The 24,328-nt window shown below is 48.0% G+C and overlaps 1 protein-coding gene across 1 annotated transcript in view; it reads right to left on the reverse strand.

Moving 5' to 3' along the window:
- Window positions 1-1,606: 1,606 nt before the first annotated feature.
- The window catches only part of HACD2 (3-hydroxyacyl-CoA dehydratase 2), a 102,415-nt gene continuing 79,693 nt past the window's right edge, over window positions 1,607-24,328 (reverse strand). The window contains exons 4-6 of the mRNA XM_004712310.3: window positions 8,099-8,220; window positions 6,412-6,590; window positions 1,607-1,844 (exon numbers count right to left, since the gene is read on the reverse strand). Coding sequence (XP_004712367.3) covers window positions 1,762-1,844; window positions 6,412-6,590; window positions 8,099-8,220 — 384 coding nt within the window. The 3' untranslated portion in view covers window positions 1,607-1,761. The remainder of the gene's footprint in view (window positions 1,845-6,411; window positions 6,591-8,098; window positions 8,221-24,328) is intronic.

A 24,328-nucleotide genomic window follows, 5' to 3' on the forward strand; every position in this document is an offset into this window, starting at 1 on the left:
CCACTCCTCTGGTGCCAGCATTTCAAATGGCCAAGCACAAAATCCATGCCAGGGATGAGCCCCTTTTTCACAAAGGGGAGTTGTCTGCTGTGTTCCTGCTGCCAAAGTTCAACTGGGGGGCTGTTGGCCTTAAGGAGGGCAAGAGACGGTAACTGGGGCTGGCACAAAGCCCGCGTCCGGGCAGCCCTTCCTTGACAACAGCCTCGCTGTCACCCCAGCGGGTTCCGGTTTCAGGAGAGACATTTCAGGAACACAGCTTCTCTGGACCCCACGGCTTCCACTGTCAAGCTCAGACACAGACAGGCTCCGCCCACCACGCCTGGGTGCAGCCCACGGAACCCAGGCAGCAGAATGTTAATGTTCAATTCAAAAACCAATTTATGCCACACCTGCCGGCATTATATTATATATGCTGGCTGCATATTTTCTCCTCATTTTCATCTCAGTTTTTCAAGGTTCTATGAAATAAGCCTTGGAAAAATTAGTTCCCCATTATGGCACGCCTCTGATATTAGCAATTATATCTCAAAATAACTACTCAGTAAGCAAGACTTTTAAAGTTTTAACAATGAAACAAAGGAAGAAAGCAAAACAGCCAGGACCGCATCCTGAGACCCATAACGAAAGCCCCACCAAGAGGTGGCACTCACGAAGATGAGACGCATGTCTGCACTAGGCCCCCTGTCCGTCCTCAGAGTCCGCAGGCAGCCACGGGGCGCCAAGGCGGTGGCTGTGGTGAGCGTGGCTGCCTGGCTACTCCCTTGCCCATTTTCTTGCTTTTGGACTTAAACCTTGGTGGGACTGAAAATAGGATTACAACCAGGAAAAGTGTCCCAATAGAGGCGCTGAATGAGAATTTGAAGCTGAAGTAAAAGCAGTGGTGTATACACCTCCTCCTGGGCGGGTTCCGGACTTGGTGTCTGTCCACAGACACAGCATCCCTGCTCTCAAGAGCAGTTCCCTATGCTCAGCCCAGCTGCTCGCCCCTCGGAGCCAGCATGGCCACTGGCAGACGCACACGTTTCTGAGGGGGCCGGAGCCCCTTCTTTTCCTTTCCTCAGACTGTCATTTTGTGGCTGAGCCCCCGCTCGGGGAGGGTCTTCACAAAGCACATACACGGATTAAATTCAGACACGTCCGTCCCTCAGTGGCAGGCAGAAATGATTTGGTTGGAAACAAACAAAGATCGGGTTGTTTCCGGATTATGGGCACTTCCCCAAAGCGTCACAGGCATGTACCTTTTGTCACCCAGTCACTAGATACGCGGGGACAGCGCCGACCCTAACTTCAGAGCATTCCGGGGAACAGTTTACCACTTCAAAAATACAAATAGTTTCCAGCATGCAGCCAAGCACATTGCAAGGGGAACCCTAAACACACTGCAGACAAAACAAGCGGGCGGGCGGCTGCACTCGGACCTGGGGTCACGTCCGGATGGCCGTGAGGGCACAGGATGACAGAAAATGCCCAAGGCCTTCCTCCAGCCCTCCCAACTACCAGGACTTTCTGGCTCGGAAGGGCATGCTGAAATGGGCCAGGCGGATGTCTGAGCATTAACAGCCTTGTTCTAAGCTGATTTTATAAAATCCCAGGCCCAGTGTCGTACTGGATTTTGGTTTTGGTTGGTTTTTATTTATTTTTTCCATATTTAAAAATAGTTCTTAACTTATTTTTCTATGAAACATTTGGGAACTCAAAAAGTCTGCAGCATTTTTTGATCATTGAAAAGTTTTTGTTGCGTTTTTGGGGCAAGAGCCGGAACTATTCAAATTTCTTGTGTTCTTCAGTGTGCGAGAGGACCTTTCTTCGCTGGTGCATCATGTGGAAGTATAACTGAGGGAAAACTGCGAAGGAGAGAAACGAGAGCTGGTCAGGGAAGGGCTGAAAGCTGCACGTCATACCGGGGCACATGGATCTGAGGTCATCTCCAGCCACAGGAAGCAGGGAGAGTGGAATGGGGCAAGGGAGAGCGAGTCTGCAGCGTGGGTGTGAACTGGAGAAACCAGACCCCTTCCTGATACAGCGGAGGGGATCCCACGCTCAGGATCTTTACCACCGGAGGAGGGTCTGGTGACGGAGCTCCTCCGACGACTCCTGCTGGAGGCGGCAAGCAGCTGCTGACCAGGCTCCGGGGTTCTCACCCTCAGTGCAGCCCCTGCCACGGCTCTGACACGAGGGGCACTCGCCCTACCTAAATCCCAAGTGCCTGGCATTCTGTAAAGCAGCACTTCCTGAGAAAGGGGGAGTCTGGGGGCAGGAGTGCTGAGACCTTTGATGCGAATACAACAAAGGCAGGTCTGAACATGAAAAAAAAAAATTCTTATGAAAAATAACCAGTTCCCACTGGCACTGATGTTTCTGTTGCTACTCCTTTGACAGGGCACTCTAAAGGGTGCTGTCCCCTTGAGAGTCTGGACATCAGAAGCAGGAGGCCCATGGCAAGATCTGCTGGGAACAGCCCCTTGATCTGAAGGGATCCCAGCGGGATGCAGCATCCTTATGCGAGTCCAAGCCCCGCGCGGGACAAGCCTGCATTACCTTCATCCCACAAGAGATGAAAGGAAGCGGTGAGCAGAGAAGGGGCCCTAGGTACAACCAAAAGTGAAGGCTCAGAAGTGCGTACCTCCTTTGGACCTGGGGCCCCCGCGCTGAGCACCTCCTAGACCCTGCGGAAGACTGATACCAAGGTACACGGCGATCCCAGGAAGACGGGGATCAGCGCCGTTGGAAGACCTGAACCTTTTCCTCTCGAGCTTCCTCGAGGGCTGGTGCTCTGGGTTCAACCTCCTAGCCTCTTACACCATGAGAAAATGAACGTGTTTGTTCAGTGAAAAGAAAAGAAATAAACGGGGAGGGCAGTTGTGGGTTCCTGGGACTAACCTGTGGGGGCGGGAATGCTAAGTCCCCACACACAACACCCACTGCGTCCCTGCTGCGAAATGCTATTCCAGGGTGTGTGGGTTTGATAAGGGTTGCCATAAACTAGGTGTTGAAGACCACGTTTAAAAACAACCCAAGAAGAGATGGTCTTGTTGGTATGATACAATAGCCTTCCTTCTCCCAACAGCTCAAATCTCTATTTTTCAGAGAGTAGTTTTCATTTCAGGGAGCTCGGTTTCTACTACTGCCAACTCGCCAGTCAGCAGTGTCCTCCTCCTCAATGGGACGAGGTGGCCAGGCTTCCTCTGCTCCTCCCCGAGCCCGCCAAGACCCCAGTGGGTGATGTGCACAGACTTCTGCTGGCTGCCCACCAGGCCCGCGCTGCATAGGGCCAGCCGCACACGTTACTTTCAGGCAGGAAGCTGTTCACAGAAAGGACCCAGTTTATATGTATAATAGCGAGAGGACTATTTTGGTATGGAAGCCAGAAATTTGACAAGCTCTATAACGTAAAATCTGGAAGTTATGATATTAAGCCATAAGGAATGCTAACTGTGCTCACTGACACATGGGGGCCGGTCAATTTCTGGCCTCTGCGTGAGGAAAGAACAGCTTTGAGCTTTGGCTTGGCTGCCCTGGAGGGTGGCATTGGCCTCAGGGTGACATCAGAAGCCCCTCGGGGAGAGGAGAAGGGCCCAGGTAGCAGCCACTCACTGGTGGCTGAAACAAGATGGCCTGGTACACCCCCACCCCCACAGACAAGGCTGTTGGCCAATGCAAAAACATGGGGACAGACATGGCCCTTCGCTCCCTTCAGCTCCCAGCAGTCTCTGAGGGCCCCAGAAGGAAATGTGTGCGGTGGGAGTGGGGGTGGGGGTGGGGGGCAGTGACTTCTCGGTGACCAGGCCGGGATGACACTATCGGGCATTGTCTCCTTCTGAATTACCCATGTGTTCAGAGGGAACCCAACTAAAATGGCTGAAACCGTGCCAGCGGTGTGGCTTCTACTTTTAGCTCCACGGAGGAAAACACTTGAGAAAGTCTCACGGGACAATGGGCCACTGCGAGTCCTCTGCTCGCTGTTCAGGGCACACAGAACACAGAGGCCTGCTCTGCACGCACCTCTCCGTGGGTGCGAGGGGCCGTGGGCGCCACCAAGGAGACGGCCACTCTCCGCGATGGAAATGCATGCCCGCAGCTCAGGTACATGGGGAGTCACCCCTGTCTCCCATCCCCTGTCGTCGGGTCCAAGGACAGTGGGGTCGTCCCAGGGGGGCTGTGGAAACCTTGGCGCCCCTGCGTGGGACTGGCCCTGACTGTCCGCAGCTCGCCAGCAGAGTTCCACAGGGGCAGTTCTGCAGTGTCCCTGATGGCAGACCCTGGTGTGGGTGTGGCTGTGCAGCCAGCGCTTCAGCTGCACGAGCAGCCAGGGGCAGGGCCGCGGGAAAGGAGGATCCGCTCATTATACCAACTGCTCACTACCTTGAGAAGAAACCTAAATTGGAGAAAGAAACCACATTTGGGAACAATAGGTAGCCTATCCTAACCTGACCTGTTCTGGGTACAAAACTTTGAAAGCTGGCCACGTGCAGCTGGCAGGAACGAACTGCGCAGGCAGGTCTCAATGTGCACCACCTAAATTACAGCCGCTGCCCAGGGGACGGGCACAGGCCAGCGGCCAGTCAGCGTCAGCAGACACCAAAGGTGATTTGTAACAGTGGCTGTGGCTGGGCTGCCATCTGGAGGTAGAGAGGGGCTCGGAGATTGGACGGGAATCTTTTGGTCTCTAGGTGAGACCCACCCTTTCCTTGGATGGTAAGATTCTAGCTGCTATCACAAAGATAGAGTGTTACTCTCTTCCCAAGAGGAGGCCAAGCCTAGGGGGCGGGGAAGGATATGAGGTGCAGAAAGCAGAGTCTGTGGGGGCACGTCCTGCCTGCGCTCCAGAAAGACAGCTGTCCCAGGCCTGCATTTTCTCTCCTCTCCCCTGCACCCTCCAGGGCCGAGAAGAAAGCCCCATGGAACTGGGGGTGCTTCCCTTCCCTTTAGGAATCCTGTCATGGGCCCCGCCCTATTGAGAGGTCAGCAGGCAGAGGCCAGAAGGCTCGCCGCTGCTCGGTCACACCGAGGACCAGGCGGGGTGACAGACAGGCTGGGCTGCGGAGCTGCTTCTGCCCCAGGTAGGTGGCTCAGGGTTTTTACCTTTCAGGTTGGAAGTGCCATGGCCTTTGGCCACCACAGCCACGTCACCAGAGGACTTGACAAGTCATAGTGGACTCTGCAAGCAGAGCAGAAGTGCATACAAGAATTCCTCTACGATAAATGTTCACGTGTAATTTGGACGCGTTTCTTCTCACCACGTGACTGCCAGGGAAGGACACAAACATCGCTGATGACAGGTAGGTTGATTGAGTTGGTTACTGCTGTGGGCTGAAGAAAAACCAACCCTGCCTCAATTTACCTGGGACGTGTGGTGGGGGAGGGCAGGGCGGAGGACAAAGCACCTTTTGTGGACGGACTAAAAGAAGACCCGTGGTTACAATGGCTTTGGAAACAGCTGAATGAGAAGACACTAATGTCCTTAGGTGTAAGAGGACCCGTCTGCACACACGAAGACACCCACAGGATGCACAACAGGACATCACAATTTGAGGGAAAAACTATTCTCAATTCCTCAGCACACAGCACTCACCTTACATGTCGTTTTCTTTCTGCTATCATGTGTGCTGGTGGGCACATATGATAATAACCCATACATGCTAACCTTTCTTCCTATTATGAAAATACCTGGAAGTCATTCTGAAGAGAACATGAGGCCCCATTCGGAGGGTCTTCCTGCTCATTCCCAAACAAGAACATGAGGAATGTGGGAAATGAATCTACTTTTACTTTGTTTTGTTTCCAGTTAACTACTAATCCCTTAAAAACAAAATAACCATTTATTCTGAAAAAATAAACAATGCAAGCGTCTCTTTTACAATGTTCTCAAACACCATACTGAGTGGTTCTCAAGGGACAGAACAATCACACCAAGGCAAGCTCTCTGATGGCCGCTCCCCAGCTGTGCAGAAATGAAAGCCAAGCCCACTGCCACCACCAGTCTCGCTCCCAGTGACCTGGTCAGCTGGAGCCCATGCACTTGAGGGCTTGGGAGGGAAGCGGGTGGCCACGTGTTCTGACGGAGCAGGCTGAGCTCTTAACTGCCATGCCACCTGGGCTCCTCCCCACCCTGAATTTGCCCCTAGTAGAGAAGGCCCCAGCTCGGGGTTCTTTCACACCTCATTCTGAGCAGGGCTGAGTTCCAGCAGCTGTGCTAGCAGGGCACCTCTTTATTCAACCACTGCCAGAGAAAACTCCTCAGCTGTGAGCCTTCGATCAAAGCCAAGGCTCTCCCCAGTACATCAGAGATACCCATTTACTTGGATATGGCATTAAACAAGCAAAGAGGTTCAAAACGCTTGGTTAATGCAGAACCAAGTTTTTAAACAGACATACAGACATAAATAAATATAGGCAGAAATGTTTACTTACGTGGAATGTAAGAGATCATGACCAGAATTAGGAATGTATAATAGTCGAAGGAGAAATTGTACTTGTTAGGTAAACTGATGGAGTACAGGCCCGCCTGTCTGACAAAGGGCAAGGCGGCGTATATGGTGAGCAACTCTCCCGACACGCCCATTGGGTACAGGACAATGAAAAGTGTGTACCTGGAACAAAACAAAGAGCGGTTACTGGTGTGAAGACAGCCTGCACTGAGGGAGGGAGGGAGGCACTCCCATCCTGCTCACACAATAGGCCCTGCCTGGTCTTCTAGCGACTTAGGGTTGATCACATTTGTAATGGCGGGAAAATGATTTAAACAGTGGGAAACAGGGTTCCATTCAAGATGTTTACAAGGCAGTGTTTGAGAAGGGCTGGCGGCAGATGCATGCTTCTGAATATTCTACATTAGATGTGTTCAGTCAGCCTCAAAACTTGGGCTGACTCAATAGACCACTTCTTAAAGTAACCAAGGTGATGGCAGAGGCCTTAGGTAAAGCAACAATCCTTCCCCGTGGGATAAGGCAGGAGGAGCTGGGGTATGGAGGGGGGCATGGGAGGAGATATTGGATCAGGATAGCTAAGAAGCCCTGCACCAAGCAGCAAGTGTAGTCTGTGGACTGGGGAAAAAACCAACAAAAACCCAGTAAGTATATCATAGTATGTATATGTTATAATTTTTCATATGTCAGTGCAAGCTACTGTGATAGATGAAAGCATTAAAGAAGGTAAAAATATAAAATCATAACAGTAGGTTTTGGTCATTAACTTTCCAATAAAACAGACACAGACACACAAGCTGTGGTTAGATGAACTGTCACGGTGTGTCACTAGGATTCCGTGGGCATTGGAACTAGCTGGAGGCCGTTCTGGAGCACACATGCTGCACAAGAAACCCCCAGCTCCGGTGTTAGCGCCTCGCTCGTGTCCAGAGCTCACAATAAGCCCGAGCTCCACGCTTCCAGGCACAGGGCCTGCGCCGAGCAATCTGTCAAACTGAAAGAAAGACATCTCCCAGTGCCAACTTCAGGGACAAAGGCTGTTCTCCGGCTACGGAGGATGAGGGACACAGATCTCTCTCTAACAGGTGCATCCAGGCTCCAGCACAACTTGGGCAGGCAGTTGTCATGATGCCTGCCCAGAAGGATTTCATATTTGATTAGTAACTGGTATATGTTTCCCATTCTCTAGTTTCTAAAAAAAAAGCAGTCTCATAATTGAAAAATGTTGACCACAGTTGGGTTACGTTGCTAGTTTAACCAGTAAATGCATACATTCTCTAGGAGCCACTGTTTTCCTTCCCTGAAATGAGGCATTTGGCCCCAAGACATCTCAGAGCCTCCCTTCTGCACTGCCACTCCCCGTGTGGTCTATTCTGACTCAGGCCCCTGCTCACCATGGCCTCCTGGGTTAGTGACCAGGGTCCAAAGAGGTGCTATCCGATCAGTTCTGAGCCTGACTCACCAAGTGCCCCTGGTAAAAACAATCAGACGGACAACAAAGTGAAGCGGACAGGCAGACAGACTCCCTCTTCCTGATGAAGCCCACAGACCCGCTTTCTACCCAACGCATCTCACACAGTCTTAGGTTAGAAGCCTAGAGGCAATGCGGAGGCGCGGAAGGGCAGGTGCACGATGCACGGTGTCAAAAGCTGGCCTCTGTTCCGCGTCTTTACCTGGCCCATTTGATGAGGTAAGGCAGGTGGTTTAGCAGGCTGAATGTATAAAAGGAGTAACGGATAATCTCTGTGACTGTCCACGCAATGACGAACAGGAGGACACAGTCTTCACTCTGCACCTGCAGGAAAAGAAAACAAACGCAAACCCGTGAGACTTTAAAGGAACGCGCTGAGTAACCGCTGTGTGAGGCCACGGGGCAGGAGTCAGGGGCCCGGCTGCAGCCTCAGAAGTCAGGGAGCCCCAACGAGAGTGTGCCCCGTGAGGCACTGTGCCCATCTGCTCCCTGCCAGGGACAGAAACAGGGAATGGGACTTGGGTGGCCCACAGGAAGCAGGACGCAGCCTGGGAGTGGGTTTCCGTACTTGCGAGCCTGTTCTGGAGAACGTGAACTGACATTTGTGGGGTAGGAGGGGCAGTGGGGAGCAAAGCAGCGAAGGCTGAGAATTTTGATGAGAATTCCAATTTGGCAATCAGGAATCTGAGAACAAGTAGAATGAAGTCGGAGAAGTCGAATGCAATGATTGAGACACAACGGGAGAGGAACAGACTCCAAAGTTGGGGTGCACGTAAGAAGGGGCAAAGCCAGGCACTATTTGGACAGTCTACTGATTCTTCCCCATCAGTGGAGCTCCCCCGGTTGGGTGACTGAACTCCCTGGGTTGGAACCACAGAGCTCTTGTTCAGCAGCTGTACCAAGGCCCCAACCCCGCAGACTCCGAGTAAGAACGTCAAAGTCATTGACATCGAGCTGACGCTAACTAACAGGGAGCCCCTCTGTGGGGTTTTGAGACCTCGGCTTTCTCCCAGGGATTGACTGGTGGTTTCAAACTACTGTTAACTGGTGGTGGGCGGCCCACTCTGCCGCCAGGGCTCCCTCCCCCGCCCCCCCAGGCTAGGTCTGGTTTAATGCTTGAACTATTAGAGAAGCTTCCAGGCAAATCCCAGGAGGCCAGCTAAAGCCGGAAAGACATTGGAATGCCCAGCCTTCTGAGTCGGTTTCATGCTGAAAACCAATAAAGTCATTAACAAGCCCCCTCTCCAAGAGACGTTCTCTCTGGATGCTTGCACTGCACATCTTGCACCAACTTTCAGCACCTCCGGACATCCGGCTCTGGCCATGCACCATGGGTTTTTGTCCTTGGAAACCAACACCGAGCTCTAATCCCTGTGGTTTCCTGGCTCCCACCAAGGCTGTCCAAGGCGGGGCGGTGTGAGCGAGACACCCCCCCTCCCCCAGCTCCACGAGGACTGGCCTTCTCCGCCCGCTATCAGCACACACGAACCCTCAACGTGTGCTTCTCCCCACCCCAATGCTCATAATTTTCCTGCCTCACGCTTCCTCAGAAAGTGTACCTGGAGTGAGCCACCCACACGCGAAATAAGTAGTCATTTACATACCTATTAACTAAAGTGCTCTGACAAAGAAGTTCAGAAATGCACAGCGACTCTTCTCTAAAAATAATACGATTTCATACTGTCAAGAGCAAGAGCACTTTTTGATTTCCTGGTGCTCTTCCATTAGCCCAACTCCAGCAACAGCTAAACTCCGAACCCTTTCACCAGGAGAGTTTTCATTCCGTCCGAGTCTCTGCTTAGGCCCCATCCATAAAGAACTATCATGCCAGAGAGCACGGCGACTTCTGATGGAGCCTGTAGTCCTCCCGCCCTAACGCGCTCTGCGTTATAATCGGAAAGGCCTTTGGTATTCTGTACTGCAGTCGATTTGAACGCAGGGAGTATGTTTTATTCATCTTTTGATTTCTGAAAGCATTTTGTACTTTTCACAAGTCAAAGCACCAAGTTAAACTCATGGCTGTGGCGCCTTCCGCTCCAGCACAGAGGGCTCCTGCAGGGTAGGGCGGCCCGCCCCCGGCCCCCTGGTGTTTCCAAGGCTGCCATCTTTACGGCAGCACAGGGCCGCTTCTTTCTGCCAAGGAGCGGCTGGCTGTTTGTAACCGCAGCTCACTGCGGGACCACGAGGCCTCCTCTTCACAAGGGAGGAGCACGGCCACTATCTGTGGAACAAATACATTCGGTCTTCACGAGCCCGCTTCCAGATGAAGTCCCTTCTTCAGGGCACCAGCCATTTGTCTCTCTGTAGTCCCCGTGGTCTTCAGAAATTTCAAACAGCAAACTCAAAACCCCGAGTGGCTCCGAGGGAATCCAGCTGTCAAAACTGGGGCTCTCTCACTGCCACTGGACCAATCTGGACACAGCGCGACTCTACAGAACCGAGTAGAACTGCCCTCTTGAGTTTCCAAGACTTCAAATCTTTACGGGAGCAGACAGCCTCCTCTTGCTCCCAAGGGCTGTGGGTTCAAAGCGGCACAGGCCTTAACATCAGACGAGGGATGCGGGCTGGCCGCTCTGTGCACCCGGGATCTACAGATCAACATGGAGTGCAACTCGGTTACCCAGAAGGGGCTTGGAGAATGACCCAGATTAAGCTGATCTAGCTTGTAAGGAATTATCCAATAACACAAAACAGGGCTAAAATATAAGTGTAAACCAGGAAGATAAAATTTACCAGGAGTAAATATAAAGTTACATAGTCATATATTTACAGGATTCAGTAACAATAAAGTGATTCCAGTACAGAATGGAAAAGCTTCAGCTTATAAAAAAAAGCAGAGGGGTTTGCAGTTTTTGATGAAATAAAAACTGGCTGTTTAAAAAACAAAACAAGCAAACGGTGCCCTCCCCCCTCCCCCCTCCCCAGGTAACAAACATAGGAGAAGATGGTGACTATCAACACTCATTACTCACAAGACTCCAACTCAAAGTGACCCTGGGTGCAGGGGTTTCCACGAGTATCACTCTTTACAGGGACAGAAACCTCATCTTTCTCCCCAGGAGCCTATGGTGGTTCAAACTGCTGACCTTGCGGTTAGCAGCCCAAAGTCTAATCCTCTATGCCACCAGGGCTCCCATTAGTCATCAGGGAAATGCAAATTAAACTCAGATGGTGCTTACCCAAAAAAAAAAAAAAGGAAAATAACAAGTGTTGATGAGGATGCGGAGAAACTGGAGACTTGTTGGTGGGAATGTGAAACGGTGCAGCCACTGTGAGAAAGCTTGGCTGCTCCTCAAAGATGTACCTTCTGACCCCCTGGCCCCACACATAGCTGTACACAAAGCACTAGCCCTAAGTATGTCTGCCTCAGAGCGGAACACGGGCTCAGACAGAGAGCAGTACACCAGTGTGCACAGAGCACTGGTCCTCAAAAGAAAGTGTTATTCCCCACAGCCTAACGGTGGAAACCACCCAAACGCCCATCAACAGGGAAATGGAAAAACAAAACGCGGTGCATACACACAATGGAATAGTAGTTGGCCATAAAAAGGAATGCTTTGTATTGAGATGTACTAATATGATGAACCTTGAAAACACTCTTTATGTGAAATAAACCACACACAAAAAAGGACAATTAAATGAGTCCTTAGACAAAATCTAGAATAGGCAAATTCATGGGCAGGAACTAGGTCAGCAGTCACTGTATTGGGGGAGAGGAAGCGAGGGACTGCTTAATGAGGGCAGCTGCTCTTCAGAATGATGAAAAGTTTTGGAACTAGTGGTGACACCTGCACAACATGGTGAGTGTAATTAATGTCAAGGGCATACTTATGTAACTTTTACAATAAAACGAAAAAGAGTGTGGCAGGGGCACAAAGGGGGGTTGAAGAATCAAGATCAAAAGCCCAGGGCTGATTCCTATGTGGCGGAGGAATACCTCCTCCTTCCAATCTTTTTACCAATTCTGACACCAGCCATGGCACCACTTTTCTGATTTTTCTGCAGAACTCAAAATGTGCATGATTATGAGGTCTATTAGGGAAGTAATAGATTACAACTCAAGTTCAGAAATGCCTCAGGACACAGCTCCAGACAGGACAACCTCTTCTCTGCGGTGCCCACAGGCATGTCTCTCCATGAACTTTGGCCTCTTGGGCTGGTCCACACTCTACCCTGCTATTCTCACCAATACATGCCCAGTGGTACCCAACTTTGCCAGCAGGCCTCCTGCCGAAGGTGCTCAGCTTTCTCGATCACTGGGCCAGGAAGCCCACCATGCTGTCTCCTGGTTCTGCCACTCCCATTTGTTGTTGTTGTTTCTGGTGTGAATAGTTTTGTCACCTTGGTCTAGGAGGTCCCCAAGGCAATGACGCCAAGTCCAGAAGATGTACTCTACTCCCAACTCTTCTTAGTGGTAGTGAGATCCCCTTCTGTCTCTGGGATGGCTCATTTTAAGACTAGCAGATGGTGAAATAGACCACTTGGCTTGTTAGGCTTTCTTATGCCTCATTTGCCTAATGCCAACCCCTCAAATGTGCCATACACCTGTATTTGCATTAGTAGCAAGCTGTCCAACCCCCTTGGTGGGCCATAAGCGACTTCTTTTCACAATCTCACATGATCATAAGACTAAGCAATATTTCTGTCTGTTTTCATTTCTGTACTGAGGTAGTTTATTGTGCCAACCTGGCCAATAAACATATGGGGTTAATTGAAGGGCAAAGGGATAAATGGCTCGGTGAGCCTCGCCTTTCTAGTTCTTGGGTCTCTTGCTTTCTGATGGTTGGACCAGGGTGCGGCTGCCTTAGCCAGTTCCCTGCTTCAGCTGGCAAGGCTCACTTCCTGCAAGACATCCCTGAGGAGAAGCCACATGGACCTACCCCGATGCAGCCCTGGGTGCTGGTGCAGCCGTGCGGAGACCCCTGCCAGCGCTGAGATACTTACACATTCACAGACTCGGCTTTCCTCCTGTAGTCGGTATCATTGTGTCTGTTTTGTGAGATGGAGGAGGACTTTGTGGATTGGTGTCAGACATATGGGTTAATGTTGGACTTTTGGGCTTGGGCAGCACTGGATTGGGATGCTTTCTTGATGTGCACATATCCTTTATATAAAACTCCCTTATACATGAGTTTCTGTGGATTTGTTTCTCTACAGTACCCCGAGTAACACATGTACATAGGATTGTTGAGTCAGAAAAGACATATGAAATCCATGACAGGTAAATCTATAGAAACAGTAACTGGATTAATGGATGCTTGGGGGTATGGTGGGAGGGAGGGGGGGAAGGCAGGGCAGGAAATGAGCTAATAATGAGTACAAGAATGAAGAAAATGTTCTAAAACTAGTTGTGATGATTGTACAACTCTTTTTGATATGATAGAACTATCGAACTGTATGGTTTGTGAACTATATGCCAATAAAACTGTCAAAGTTTTAAATAAAAGGGGAGGGGCAGGGAAAAAATGACTTGATGAACCTAACAGGAGCCCAGTTATTTGGTGGGACAATAAAACAATGGCCAGAAAGGCTATATAATAGTGATCCACAGCACTGACAAACTACCTAAAAGTCAAAGTTATTAAAAAAAGCAATAAAGTAGTATTTAGCCACACAAATAAGTCTCATCTTGATGATTACATCCTGAACAGGCCAGACTCCACTCAGGTGTCAGTCAGCTATATAAAGTTCTAAAGTCAACTAGCAGAGTTTATCTGAGCAAACCCCAAACTCACTGCCCGAGAGCCAGGCCCAACTCACAGGGACTCTACAGGGCAGGGTGGAACTGGCCCTGTGGCTTTCTGAGATGGCAGGTCTTCACAGGAGTGGAAAGCCTCATCTTTCTCTAGTGGGATGGCTGGTGGTTTTGAATTGTTGACCTTGAGGCTAGCAGGCCAGCGTATAACCAAACCAACTTCACCGCCATCAAGTAGATTCCAGACCCATCGCGACTCTACAGGGCAGAGTAGAGCTTCCCCTTAAGGATTCCAAGACTTACAAATCTCTATAGGGGTATTCAGTCATCTTTCTCTTGAGAAGTGGCTGGTGAGACTGAACCTTCAACCTCGCGGACTGTGTCATCCACAAGCCACCCGCTGCACCGCAGCTGCAGTCCACTGGATTCGTGTGCATTCCATCTGGCTAGGCTCATTTACATTGCTAGAACGAGCATGTGTGATGGAGAAGTCGTTGGTCTTGCAAGTGTAACGTGTAATCTTCAGCTTCATTTCTATCACCAAGGCCTCATTTTTCCAACTACTAATCCTTCTTCTTTATTTCCAATTTTCACATTCCAATCATCAATATCCCATTATCAATGCATCTTGGTTGCATGTTTGATTAATTTCAGACTTAGGAATTTGGTAGTATTCCTTAATTTCTTCACTAGCTTTAGTGGTTGGTAGCTAAAGCGGAATAATAGTTATAATAATTGGATTTCCTTGTGGCAAATAGAGACTCCCCTATCACAGGCAACAGTATAGTACACCTTAAAATGTGCTTTTTGACTACGAATGTGACACCATTTCTCTTGAATTTTTTTCCACTCCCAGTATAGTAAACCACGATTGTTGAACTCTAAATGGCCAATAACAGTCTATTCCAGCTCAGGACGGCCTAGGCTATCGATCTTTATGTATTCCATTGTGTTTAACTTCCAGTTTTTCTTTCATTCATACTTTCTACATTCCATTCTGATTATTAACGGATGTTGACAGTGTTTTGTGTGGTGCCCATCAGCATATGAAGGTTCCCCGAGCCTGACCCCTTATCATCTTCATGAAAATCAACTTTACCTGCAGAGGCCGCTCTTCTTCCCGGGCGCACTCGAGTGGCTTCCTGCTCGAGAAAGGAGCCCTGTGAGTGCGTGCGCAGGGCTTGCGTTGGCTTCCGTCCACGAGGTGGGCAGTGGGAAAGTACCAGCATCTCCGAGTAGGCTTTCTACTCGGGGACCCACCGGGGCCTGTTACAACTCAGCATTGACCCGATGGCTGGGGACGGCGCTTGCCAACCCGAGGGCACTGTATCTGACATCTTCTGCTACAATTCCTAAGGTTTTCAGCTAATCGACCAGAAATGGGATTAAAATGGAAAAGCCTGGCTCAAAATTAGAAAAAAAGGGGGAAAAAAGCTATGTGTCGAATCAGTTGACTCATGAAATAGACTCCCTCACAGAGCTATGCACGGCCAGGCACTGTCTGCATTCAGACAGAGGTGCCCTGATGACGCTCCTACGAAAGCAGAGCTGCCTGCTGCCTGCTGATGGCTTCCAGCTGCCCTATGCATACGTGCAACCTGCACATGGCAAAGGCAAGGACATTCTGCCTCGTGCCAATGCTCTTGTATGAACTGAAATTCTTTTAGTTGATTAAAACATTAGATTTTAATAGCAAGTATTTCTTAAAAATAAATTTCATTTATAAAAGCGAGAGAGGAGGGAATAATTTAAAACACCTCCTCTCCTTGCTTACTGCTAAGTGCGTGAAACAGGGATGCTCTCTGGCTTTCCACTCCCTCCCACCTTGACAACAGATCTTCAAGGGAACTCGGCTTGGCAGCCTCCCTCGGTCCCCAGGAGGCGAGGAAACATCGTCCCCCTAACTTGAATCGGTACCTTGTGTTATCTTTTCTCTTTTTGAAAGCAAGGATTGGGAACATTTTACAAACAAGTGGGATGGCTCCTTTCTATCACTGCACAAAGACTAAGAGAAAAACAATCAATTGATGATTTCAGAGAAGTTAAACAAAAGGCAGCTTAGCTTTGGAAGGACAAAGGACTGAGATGATAAAAAGCTCAACTCAGTTGCTTTTTAAAAACTAATTTGTGGGGGAGGAAGGGGTAAAAATTAGGAGCTGATATAGAAAGAAAATGCTTTGAAAATGATGATGGCAACATATATATATAAATGTGCTTGACAAAATGGATGAATGTGTGGATTGTGATGACATGTAAGAGACCCCAATAAAAGTATTTAATAAAAAAAATTGTGATTTAGGTGAAAGTTTACGGAGCAAGTTAGTTTTCCATTCTAGCTGTTTTCTGAATTAAGAACTAGATAGTTCATCAACTATCAATAAAGAGGTTTAATGTATCTATCTACATGGACCGCGTAGTGACCCTTTAGGACAGGGCAGAGCTGCCCCTGTGAGTTTCTGGGGCTGCGACTCTCTCCTAAGAGCAGAGAAGTCCCATCTTTGTCCTGCAGAGTGGTTGGTGGTTCGAGCTGCTGACCTTGTAGCTAGCAGCCCATTACACGACCACTGTGAGTCAACATGGACTTGATGGTAAGAGATCCACATGGAAACTTGCATGTGAATAGCAGAATTCTTCACAACAGCCCCCACGGTCCATCATTTAGTGAAAGGGCGAATACGATGTGGTCTATATCCACCCCAGGCCTGCTGCGTCAAACTGATCCCAGCTCACAGAGGCCCTACGTGACAGTGCCGAGCTACCCCGCAGGGTTTCCCAGGGGGTCATCCTCACGGAAGCATCTTTCTCCCCGGGGCACATGGTGACCGTGCTCCAGGGACCCCTGGAGCACACGCAGAATCCTCCGCAGTCTAAGGGGACGCAGCGCTGACCCCGGGAACAGATGAATTAAAACAGAGTTTCATGTTCATGCTCCCTCACCACATGATTTAATTTATATGAAATGTTAATAAAAGGCAACCCTAATGCCAGAAAGTGGGCTCAGAGTTGTGTGAGGCTGGGGGTGGGCATGGGCAGGAGGTCCTGCTGTGGAAATGTTCCATAACTGGACGAGGGTGGTGTCTGCATAACTGGATCGATGGACTCACAAATCACGAAATGGAATACTGACCACAGTGCATTTTGTGGAATATCAATTGTACACGTTTTTGGTTTTCCTGAGACAACTTTAGGTCTTCACTGCTACAGTAAAGGGCAAAAGCAGCACTTGTGGGAAAGGGGACGAGGAGGCATGGCAAATCCTCACATGAAGGCAGAAACAAGGGCAGGCTCAGGATAGGCTGCAGAGAGCACGTTAAAACCAAGACTGGATCATGGGCCCACAAGGAGGAAGGGGCACAGGCTGCGCTGCCCCTTCAGAAGTCGCAGCTGCCGGGCACACTGAGCTGTGCCCTGGATGGTGCCTGCTGCAGACGGCAGGTTCTTGCCCCTGCTCCACAGGGAGGCGGCGGCTGGGTGTAGGTGGCTTGTGTAACGTAGCCAAGAGAGTTTACATAGAAATTCAAGCTGGCGAAACAAATGGGTGCAAGAGAAAAACCTTTACACACAAATAGCATCATATGTTTGACTTTAAAAGGCGCAGGGAGTAGCGGTACGTGAAAAGCTGTCATTTTCATTACATGCTAAGGGAAACAGATGGTGCCACAGAAGAGAATCGTGATTGTAGAAACCCTATTCTTCTGAGTAGTCTGGAACCTGCTGCTCACCGCAATCATGCTTTGTGGCAAGCCTTCTCTCTTCTCCATCCGCTTGACATTTGTGCCAAGAAGGGATTCTGGCAAAGACGAAGAGGCTGCAACTATTCTGTTCTTGTGGCGAGTGTTCCAGACCAGGGATGGCACACTTTCCCAGAAAGGACGAGATAGCAAATGCATTCCATACAAACTGTCACTCTCTCTCTACCCAAACCCTTCAGAACTGTGAAAAGCCTTCTATACGAAGGTCCGCACGTAGCTGAGGCTTGCAGCCTGTCAGCCCGTGTTCTAGATCTATTTCCCTCTGGACTCTCTTCCGACTGCCTGCTTCACCTCATCGAGGAGGTGGGTTCCCCAGCTGTCTCTGGATAGACTGCGCGCGTGTGCGTGTGTATGCACACACGTGCACAGACAGAAGCACCCCTGTAAGAACAAACGAGGCAGGTTTCCCATGTTATATACTCTTCAAATCTCGGAAAATCAGCAATAACAGCAAAATAAATATTTGTACCTAATAGCTCCTGGGGTCTCACTACATGCCAAACCCTTTTACATATGGAATACTTCACAGAAGCCCCACTTTACAGATGGGGAAAGTAAGACTTCATTCTATGCCCTTAAGCCTTGCACTTTTCTATCTTCTTGGGTTTCCAGTGGGCCCCTTCATTTTAAGTTGCGCCACGTCAGCAAATGGAGGCCCCGAGTTCTACTCCACCCACTCTACTTTGAAGGTGCAGCTCTGCCTGTCATATTCTGAGTGCCTTCCCACCTCAGGAGCTCACTCGTCTCTGGTATGCTATCAGATAATGCTCTGCTGCCATCTGTGAACTTTCCACGGGCCAATCCTTGTCAGAAGTACAGGGCCACGTTCTTCTTCCTAGCCCATCTCCGTCTGGAGGCTCTGCTGGAACCGGTCCTGCTAGCATTACAGCAACAGTCACCACAGAAGACCACACGCTTGACAGATGGGTGGTGGAACCCAATAGAACTTGCAACAGACTTTAAGGCACTCCCAAAAGTTAACACCTATCTTTGCCTTTGAGCCTAGGGTGGCAGTTACATAATTTCATGTCAGCTTGATATATAAAAGTTTAGGGGTGGAGTGTAGCCTGTCAATGAGGCCACACCTGATGGCACCTCCTTGCGGGTGTGGCTTCCTCATAAGGAGGGAGGGCCCTGGGACCCTCCCCTTTCTCTGCCTTCACCTTCATGCCTGCGAGCAGTGTGATACGGCCACTCCCGTTGGATCCACACAACTCTGCATGCGGAATCATTGCGAGTGGCTGTGTGGGTCTGAAGAGGGATTTATGGGCCAGTATCAGACTTAGGAACTTGATCTGGGCTGGGCTGGGGTGTTTGATTGATGCAGAATTACTTCTGGACATCTATCTCTTTTGTACATACGTGTCACTGGATTTGTTTCTCTAGTCAACCTGGCCTAACGCACCTCATTGTGTGGATAATTTTCATTTCCTTTATGTTTCATCCCCAGATTTTACTCATTGTTAGAACCTTCAAAATACCTCTCCAAAGTTTGTTTTCTCTTTCCTATCTGTGCTATGAAAAGATTAAAATGCAAAATATGATTATCTTCAAAATAAACACAAGCCCCCCGCCCCCCCAAAAAAAAAAAAAAAAAAAAAGAGAAAGAAATTAAGAAAAAAGAATGACCGGAGTAACAGCCTTTGGCTTTCCGGGGGAAGAGACCGTCCAAAGTCGTCTCTGGGCGGATATGAAGATTGACACAGGTGCCTCTTTCCCTTCCCCTGGGCGCAGGCGCGAGCCTGTGGGCCTGGGGGAGGTGGAGAGCTGAGGGAGGCTGGGGGCTCCACACGAGCATGAAAGCAAGCGGGAGACTGAGGTGTCGGCTGGAAGAGATGAGCACTGTGGTTGGATCAGTTACAAGGAAAAGGATTGACAAACTTGGAAGGGAGACGGTCAGAAAGAACCCTGAGGTGTTGGACTACAATTGAATGTCAATCAAGTAGATCATAGATAACTTTTAGATGTATGGGCATGTACATGATTCCAAAGGGAAAATCTTGTTAGATTTTCTCGAAAGGCATAAGCCAATCACAAGTCACAAGGACTTATTGTGAAGTATTTTTTTTAAAAAAGGAAAGTTCTATGCGTGGAAGGCCAGGAAAAGGTGTGCTGAGTGCTGTCCTGAGAATCTTGTTGGGAAACCTCACCCTATCACCCCACAGTCCTGATTTGGACCCTTCGGACTTCTTTCTTCCCTTCAACTCAAAGAACACTGGAAAGGAACATGGTTTAGTTCCTCAAGAACAGCGTACGTTGAAAGAGCAGAACTCCTCGAAGGGTCAGCTCTTCTGACTTCAGAAGTGTTTAGACCTAGCTAGAGGACATGTGGCAGAACAATAGCCTTGCATCTAGGTATGTTTAATTAAGAAAGGTTTTATAGCAATACTTCAGAGCTTACTGTTTTATCCCTATATGGATTTCCTAGTTCTGCCTACTGAGAAATACATCCCAGTAGCAACAAACACCTCAAACCCCCAGATGTTTGTTCCTAAACACCCTCCCCCATGGCAAGGAAGCAGGGTAAAACGGCTGACTCCAGGAGGGGGGCAGGGGACGACTGGAGATCCTTTTTGAGTCAGAAAACGAAAAAAATGCTCCATGAATAACGGAGACAAGTAAAGACCACTGACTAAGTCAAAGTTAAGTTCAGCATAAAAATATAGGTTAAGTCCATTGAGTAAATAAGAATTCATGAGTGGTTATGAATAAAAAAAAATGGAGGAAAGAAAAGTTCTTTCGTAGAGAATGCCATCAAACACATGTAAAAAAAATGATGTTTGAGAACTATTACAGGGACGTGGTTGAGAACAGCGGGAGTGGTTCCCACAGAATCTAACTACAAAAGGGAAGACAGTGAATGGAGGGTGGAGAAACCTTGCAGACACCATGCTGAACCTACAGAGACATGACGACTAAAGTGACATGTGGCAAGTGTGCCACAACCCCATTATTTCCCGTATGTCCTCATGCTGAGCACAGGAATTACACAGAGAAGAACCGAAACAAGTACTGTCATTCCAGAAAAAGAAAGCACATTGTTGGGACAGTTCATGAAATGTGGAGGGGCTGTGGCTTGGCTCATGGTGGGTATCAACGCTGATCTGCTGACTTGGAGGGCTGTAGGCAAGATGATACAGGCAGGAGTGTCCTGAAACAGAGATGTAAGCATTCAGGGGTAAAAGACGTCTTTTTTTTAAAAAAAAAGACATCTTGTACAGCTTGCTCTCATGGTTCACAAAACCAGCAAATGATAGGCGTGTGTATGAAAACATAAATACAGAGACAGTAGGCAATGAAGCAAATCCAATAAAGGATCAGGAGTTGGGGAATCTGAAGGGAGGAACTCCAGGAAGGCGTTTTTCACACCGTCCCAGGAGCCCTAGTGGTACCCTGGGCTAAGCTTAGGCCGCTGGCCCAAAGTCAGTCATTTGAACCCCCAGCATCTCTGCAGGGAAGATGAGGCTGCCTGCACCCATACCCACTGACAGCCACAGAAATCCCCTGGGCCAGGTCCAGTCTGTCCCACAGAGTCCCTGGGAGTCAGAAGCATTCACCGATAGTGGGCTTGGGCTTGGGCTTTGTTCAATTCTGGTAACTTAAAAAAAAAAAATTTAGAATTATTTAAAAAATAAATTACTTTTAACTTTTTACCAGGACTTGAGTGAAGGTTTCCCGGGCAGATGTTTCCTATTCAACAACTCATACACATTTTGCTTTCAGGACATTGCTTGCATTCCTCACGCTGTGACAGTTCCCACGTCCTTCCAACGTTTGCCATTCTCACGAGTCCTTCTCTACTCTTCCTTTCTGCTTCCTGGGCAGATGCTGCCCTTTCGATTTCCTGGGGTTGACTGTTCTAAGGAGTGCATGCCTCCCTGGGGCACTACTGTCCCGCCCTTTAGGCCTGCTGAAAGTGGAGCCTCAGCATGAGTTCAGTTTCAGGCCTGAAGAGGACCGTGGGCCATAGCGCTGGGGGTGCCATCAGTCCGTGGCAAACCACATGTGAGTAGGCAGTAGCCAAGCAACGTCTAGTGTTCCTGGTCTCAGGGTGGTAGAGACAGAAAGAAGTTCAGGTGGTCCTTTAGTACTCTGGACTAATTGTTTTCACACATCTTTAATCTTCGTACCTCTTTCTTGCTCCAGAAAGACAAAGACCAAATAGAAGCATCTTAGACCCTAGCCACTAGTTACAAAACTTGAATGTTGAACAATGTCTTTGTGAACTATGCGTGCAAGTTCACCTTGATGAACCTTAATTCATTCCCTACAGGTGCCCAGCTATGGCTAAGGAGTATGCCTACCTCTGTCCCGTTTACTTTATTATAAACATGGATACATTCACAGTACATACATATATCTTTATAGAGATAGCATCTATGAAACCAATATATGCTTCTAAGTGTAGTTCCTTTCATCTACTCACACCTGTTCATTGTGCGTGTCTTCCTATATATCCATTTGAAGATTACTGTTTGTGGTTTCCAAGAATGCAGGGTTGTGTGTGTAATAGTATTTATCTCTGTTGTCTGTAACCCACGGGCAACTCTCCAAGTCTTCCTTTTCTTTAATGATCTTGTGTTGGTCACCACCTTATTTTAAGCTGCCTTTCCTCTCACTCAATTTTTCTAATGTCTCCTATCTATTAGTGTTTTTCCATCCCTGTAACTATCAAATAATTTTTTTCCTTCTGTGTGCAACCCTTCGCTTTTCCTAACAGCATACTAATGCAGTATTTGTGCTTCTGTGACTGACTGGTTTCACTCAGCGTAACAGCCTCCAGCTTCCGCCACTCTGGGGTGTTCAGCACCTTCATTATTCTTGAATGTTGCACACTACTCCAGTGAGTGCATGCACGACAGTTGGTTTATCCACTCATCCATTGGTGAACACCTTGTTTCCATCTCTTTGCCCTGTGAGCAATAGTGTAATGAACATGAGTGTGCAAACATCTGTCTTTGTCCTGGCTCCTATTTTTCTAGGCTTTACATACCTAGTAGGGAGACTGCTGGATCCAATGGCATTTGCTTCTAACTTTGTAAAGAAGCACCATACTGGTTTCCACAGTGGCCGTGCCGTTTTACAGTTCCACTAGCAGTGCCAATCTCTTCACCAGTTGGCTTAGCGTTTGCTGTTTTTGGTCTTATTAAACTTTGCTATTCTTGCTCATTCAAAATGAGTCATTAAAAAAATTCACCTAATAATTAAGCAACTACTGTTGGGACTTAATCAGAAGCAAATCTAACTCTCATCTGGTTTCCAGGCACATTTGTTTCTGAGGGGAAGCCTCAGACTCTGCTGGCAGAGACTACAAAATCATAAAAAAGACAAGAGAAGACGTACTGCAAGTCATATCCATAAGGGCAGGACGACCTGGTAAGGAACAGATTTAATGCTGACCCTCGATTAGTGTCAGCATTAGACTGTAAGTACCTTGAGGGTAGAGATCAGGTGTACAAATTAACTTTGACAAGACCAAATGTAGTCAACAGGCAAAACAAAATTCTTAATAAATGCATCAGGTTAAGATAATAAAGGTGATTAAGAAAATGATCGCTTCCATTAGCAAGGCTAATTATTCTGAAAGTATGATAAAAGCAATTTTCACATTAATTTAATAAGAAGATTAAGTTATATGGAACTGCTTTAGTAAGCTGAAAGAACATCTTCATTTCTATGTGAAAAGTCAATTATATCTTTGTTATAAACCTTGGGTGGATTAGTGCCCTGCTTCCCCACACCCATGGCTTTTTTTTTTTTCCTCTTTTCCTGTTTTTTTTTTTAAAGCGTACCTCAGTGGACTCATGTTGTACTTGTCCTTTTGTGCTTGACTTACTTCATTTAGCATGATTTCCTCCAGTTCTTCCCATGTGGCAATGTGCTTTATGAGTTCATCGCTGCTTTTTAGGCACGTGTAGTACTCCATTGTATGTATGTACCACAGTTTTTTGATCCATTCATCTGCTGATGGAAATCTGTGTGGTTTCCAACTCCTTGCAATTGTGAACTGTGCCACAATGAACATTGGAGCACAGATGTCTGGCCGTGGTTTATTTCTTGCCTCTTCTGGGTATATGCCCAGTAGGGGGATTGCTGGGTCATGTGGTAGCTCAATCTCCATCTGTTTTAGATATTGCCAGCTCGATTTCCATAGTGGCTGTACATACCTACAAGTCCACCAGTAGCGGACAAGAGTTCCTATCTCACCACAGCCCCTCCAACACTTGTTGCTTTCTGACTTTTTGAATTGGGCTACCTTTGAGGGTATTAGGTGGTATCTCATAGTTGTTTTCATTGGCATTTCTCTTATGGCTAATGATCAGGAACATTTTCTCATATGTTTATTGGCCATTCGGATTTCTGCCCCTTGTGAAACTTCTGTTCAGGTCCTTTGCCCACCTCCTCAGTGGACAGTTAGTTTTCTCTTTATTGTAAGCTTTCAAAATACTGTAGATTTTAGTAATAATGCATTTTTCTGATGTGTCATTGCTAAAGATGTTTTCCCAGTCTGTGGGCTCTCTTATCACTCTCTTGGTGAATTCTTTCGATGTAAACAGGTAATTTATCTTCAGTATATCCCACTTGTCAATTTGTGACTCCTCTGTATTTGTATCCTTCCCTATTTCTGATAGCCTATGTATTCCCTGTGCCAAGCTTTTCAAGTTTGTCCCAATTCCCTCATTAATGACCCTAATAGTTTGGGGTTTTACCTCAAGGTCTGTGATCCACCTTGAGTTTATTCTTGGGCATGGAGTGAGGTAAGGGTCTTCGTGTATTTTTCTGCAGGTAGATATTCATTTTTTCCAGTACAGTGAACCCTCGTTATTCACGGTTAATCGGTTCTAGACCCTACCGTGATAAATGAAATTCCGCGAAGTAGGATTCCTTATTTGTAAATCAAGTATTTTCGTAGTTAGAGCATAGAGGACATGAAAAAACACCCTTTAGTCACCATTACACTCGTATTACCCAATTTATTAAACGA

The sequence above is a fragment of the Echinops telfairi genome, unplaced genomic scaffold, assembly GCF_000313985.2.
Source record: "Echinops telfairi isolate 266 unplaced genomic scaffold, ASM31398v2 ScPeMD7_17;HRSCAF=63, whole genome shotgun sequence".
Classification (NCBI taxonomy): domain Eukaryota; kingdom Metazoa; phylum Chordata; class Mammalia; order Afrosoricida; family Tenrecidae; genus Echinops; species Echinops telfairi.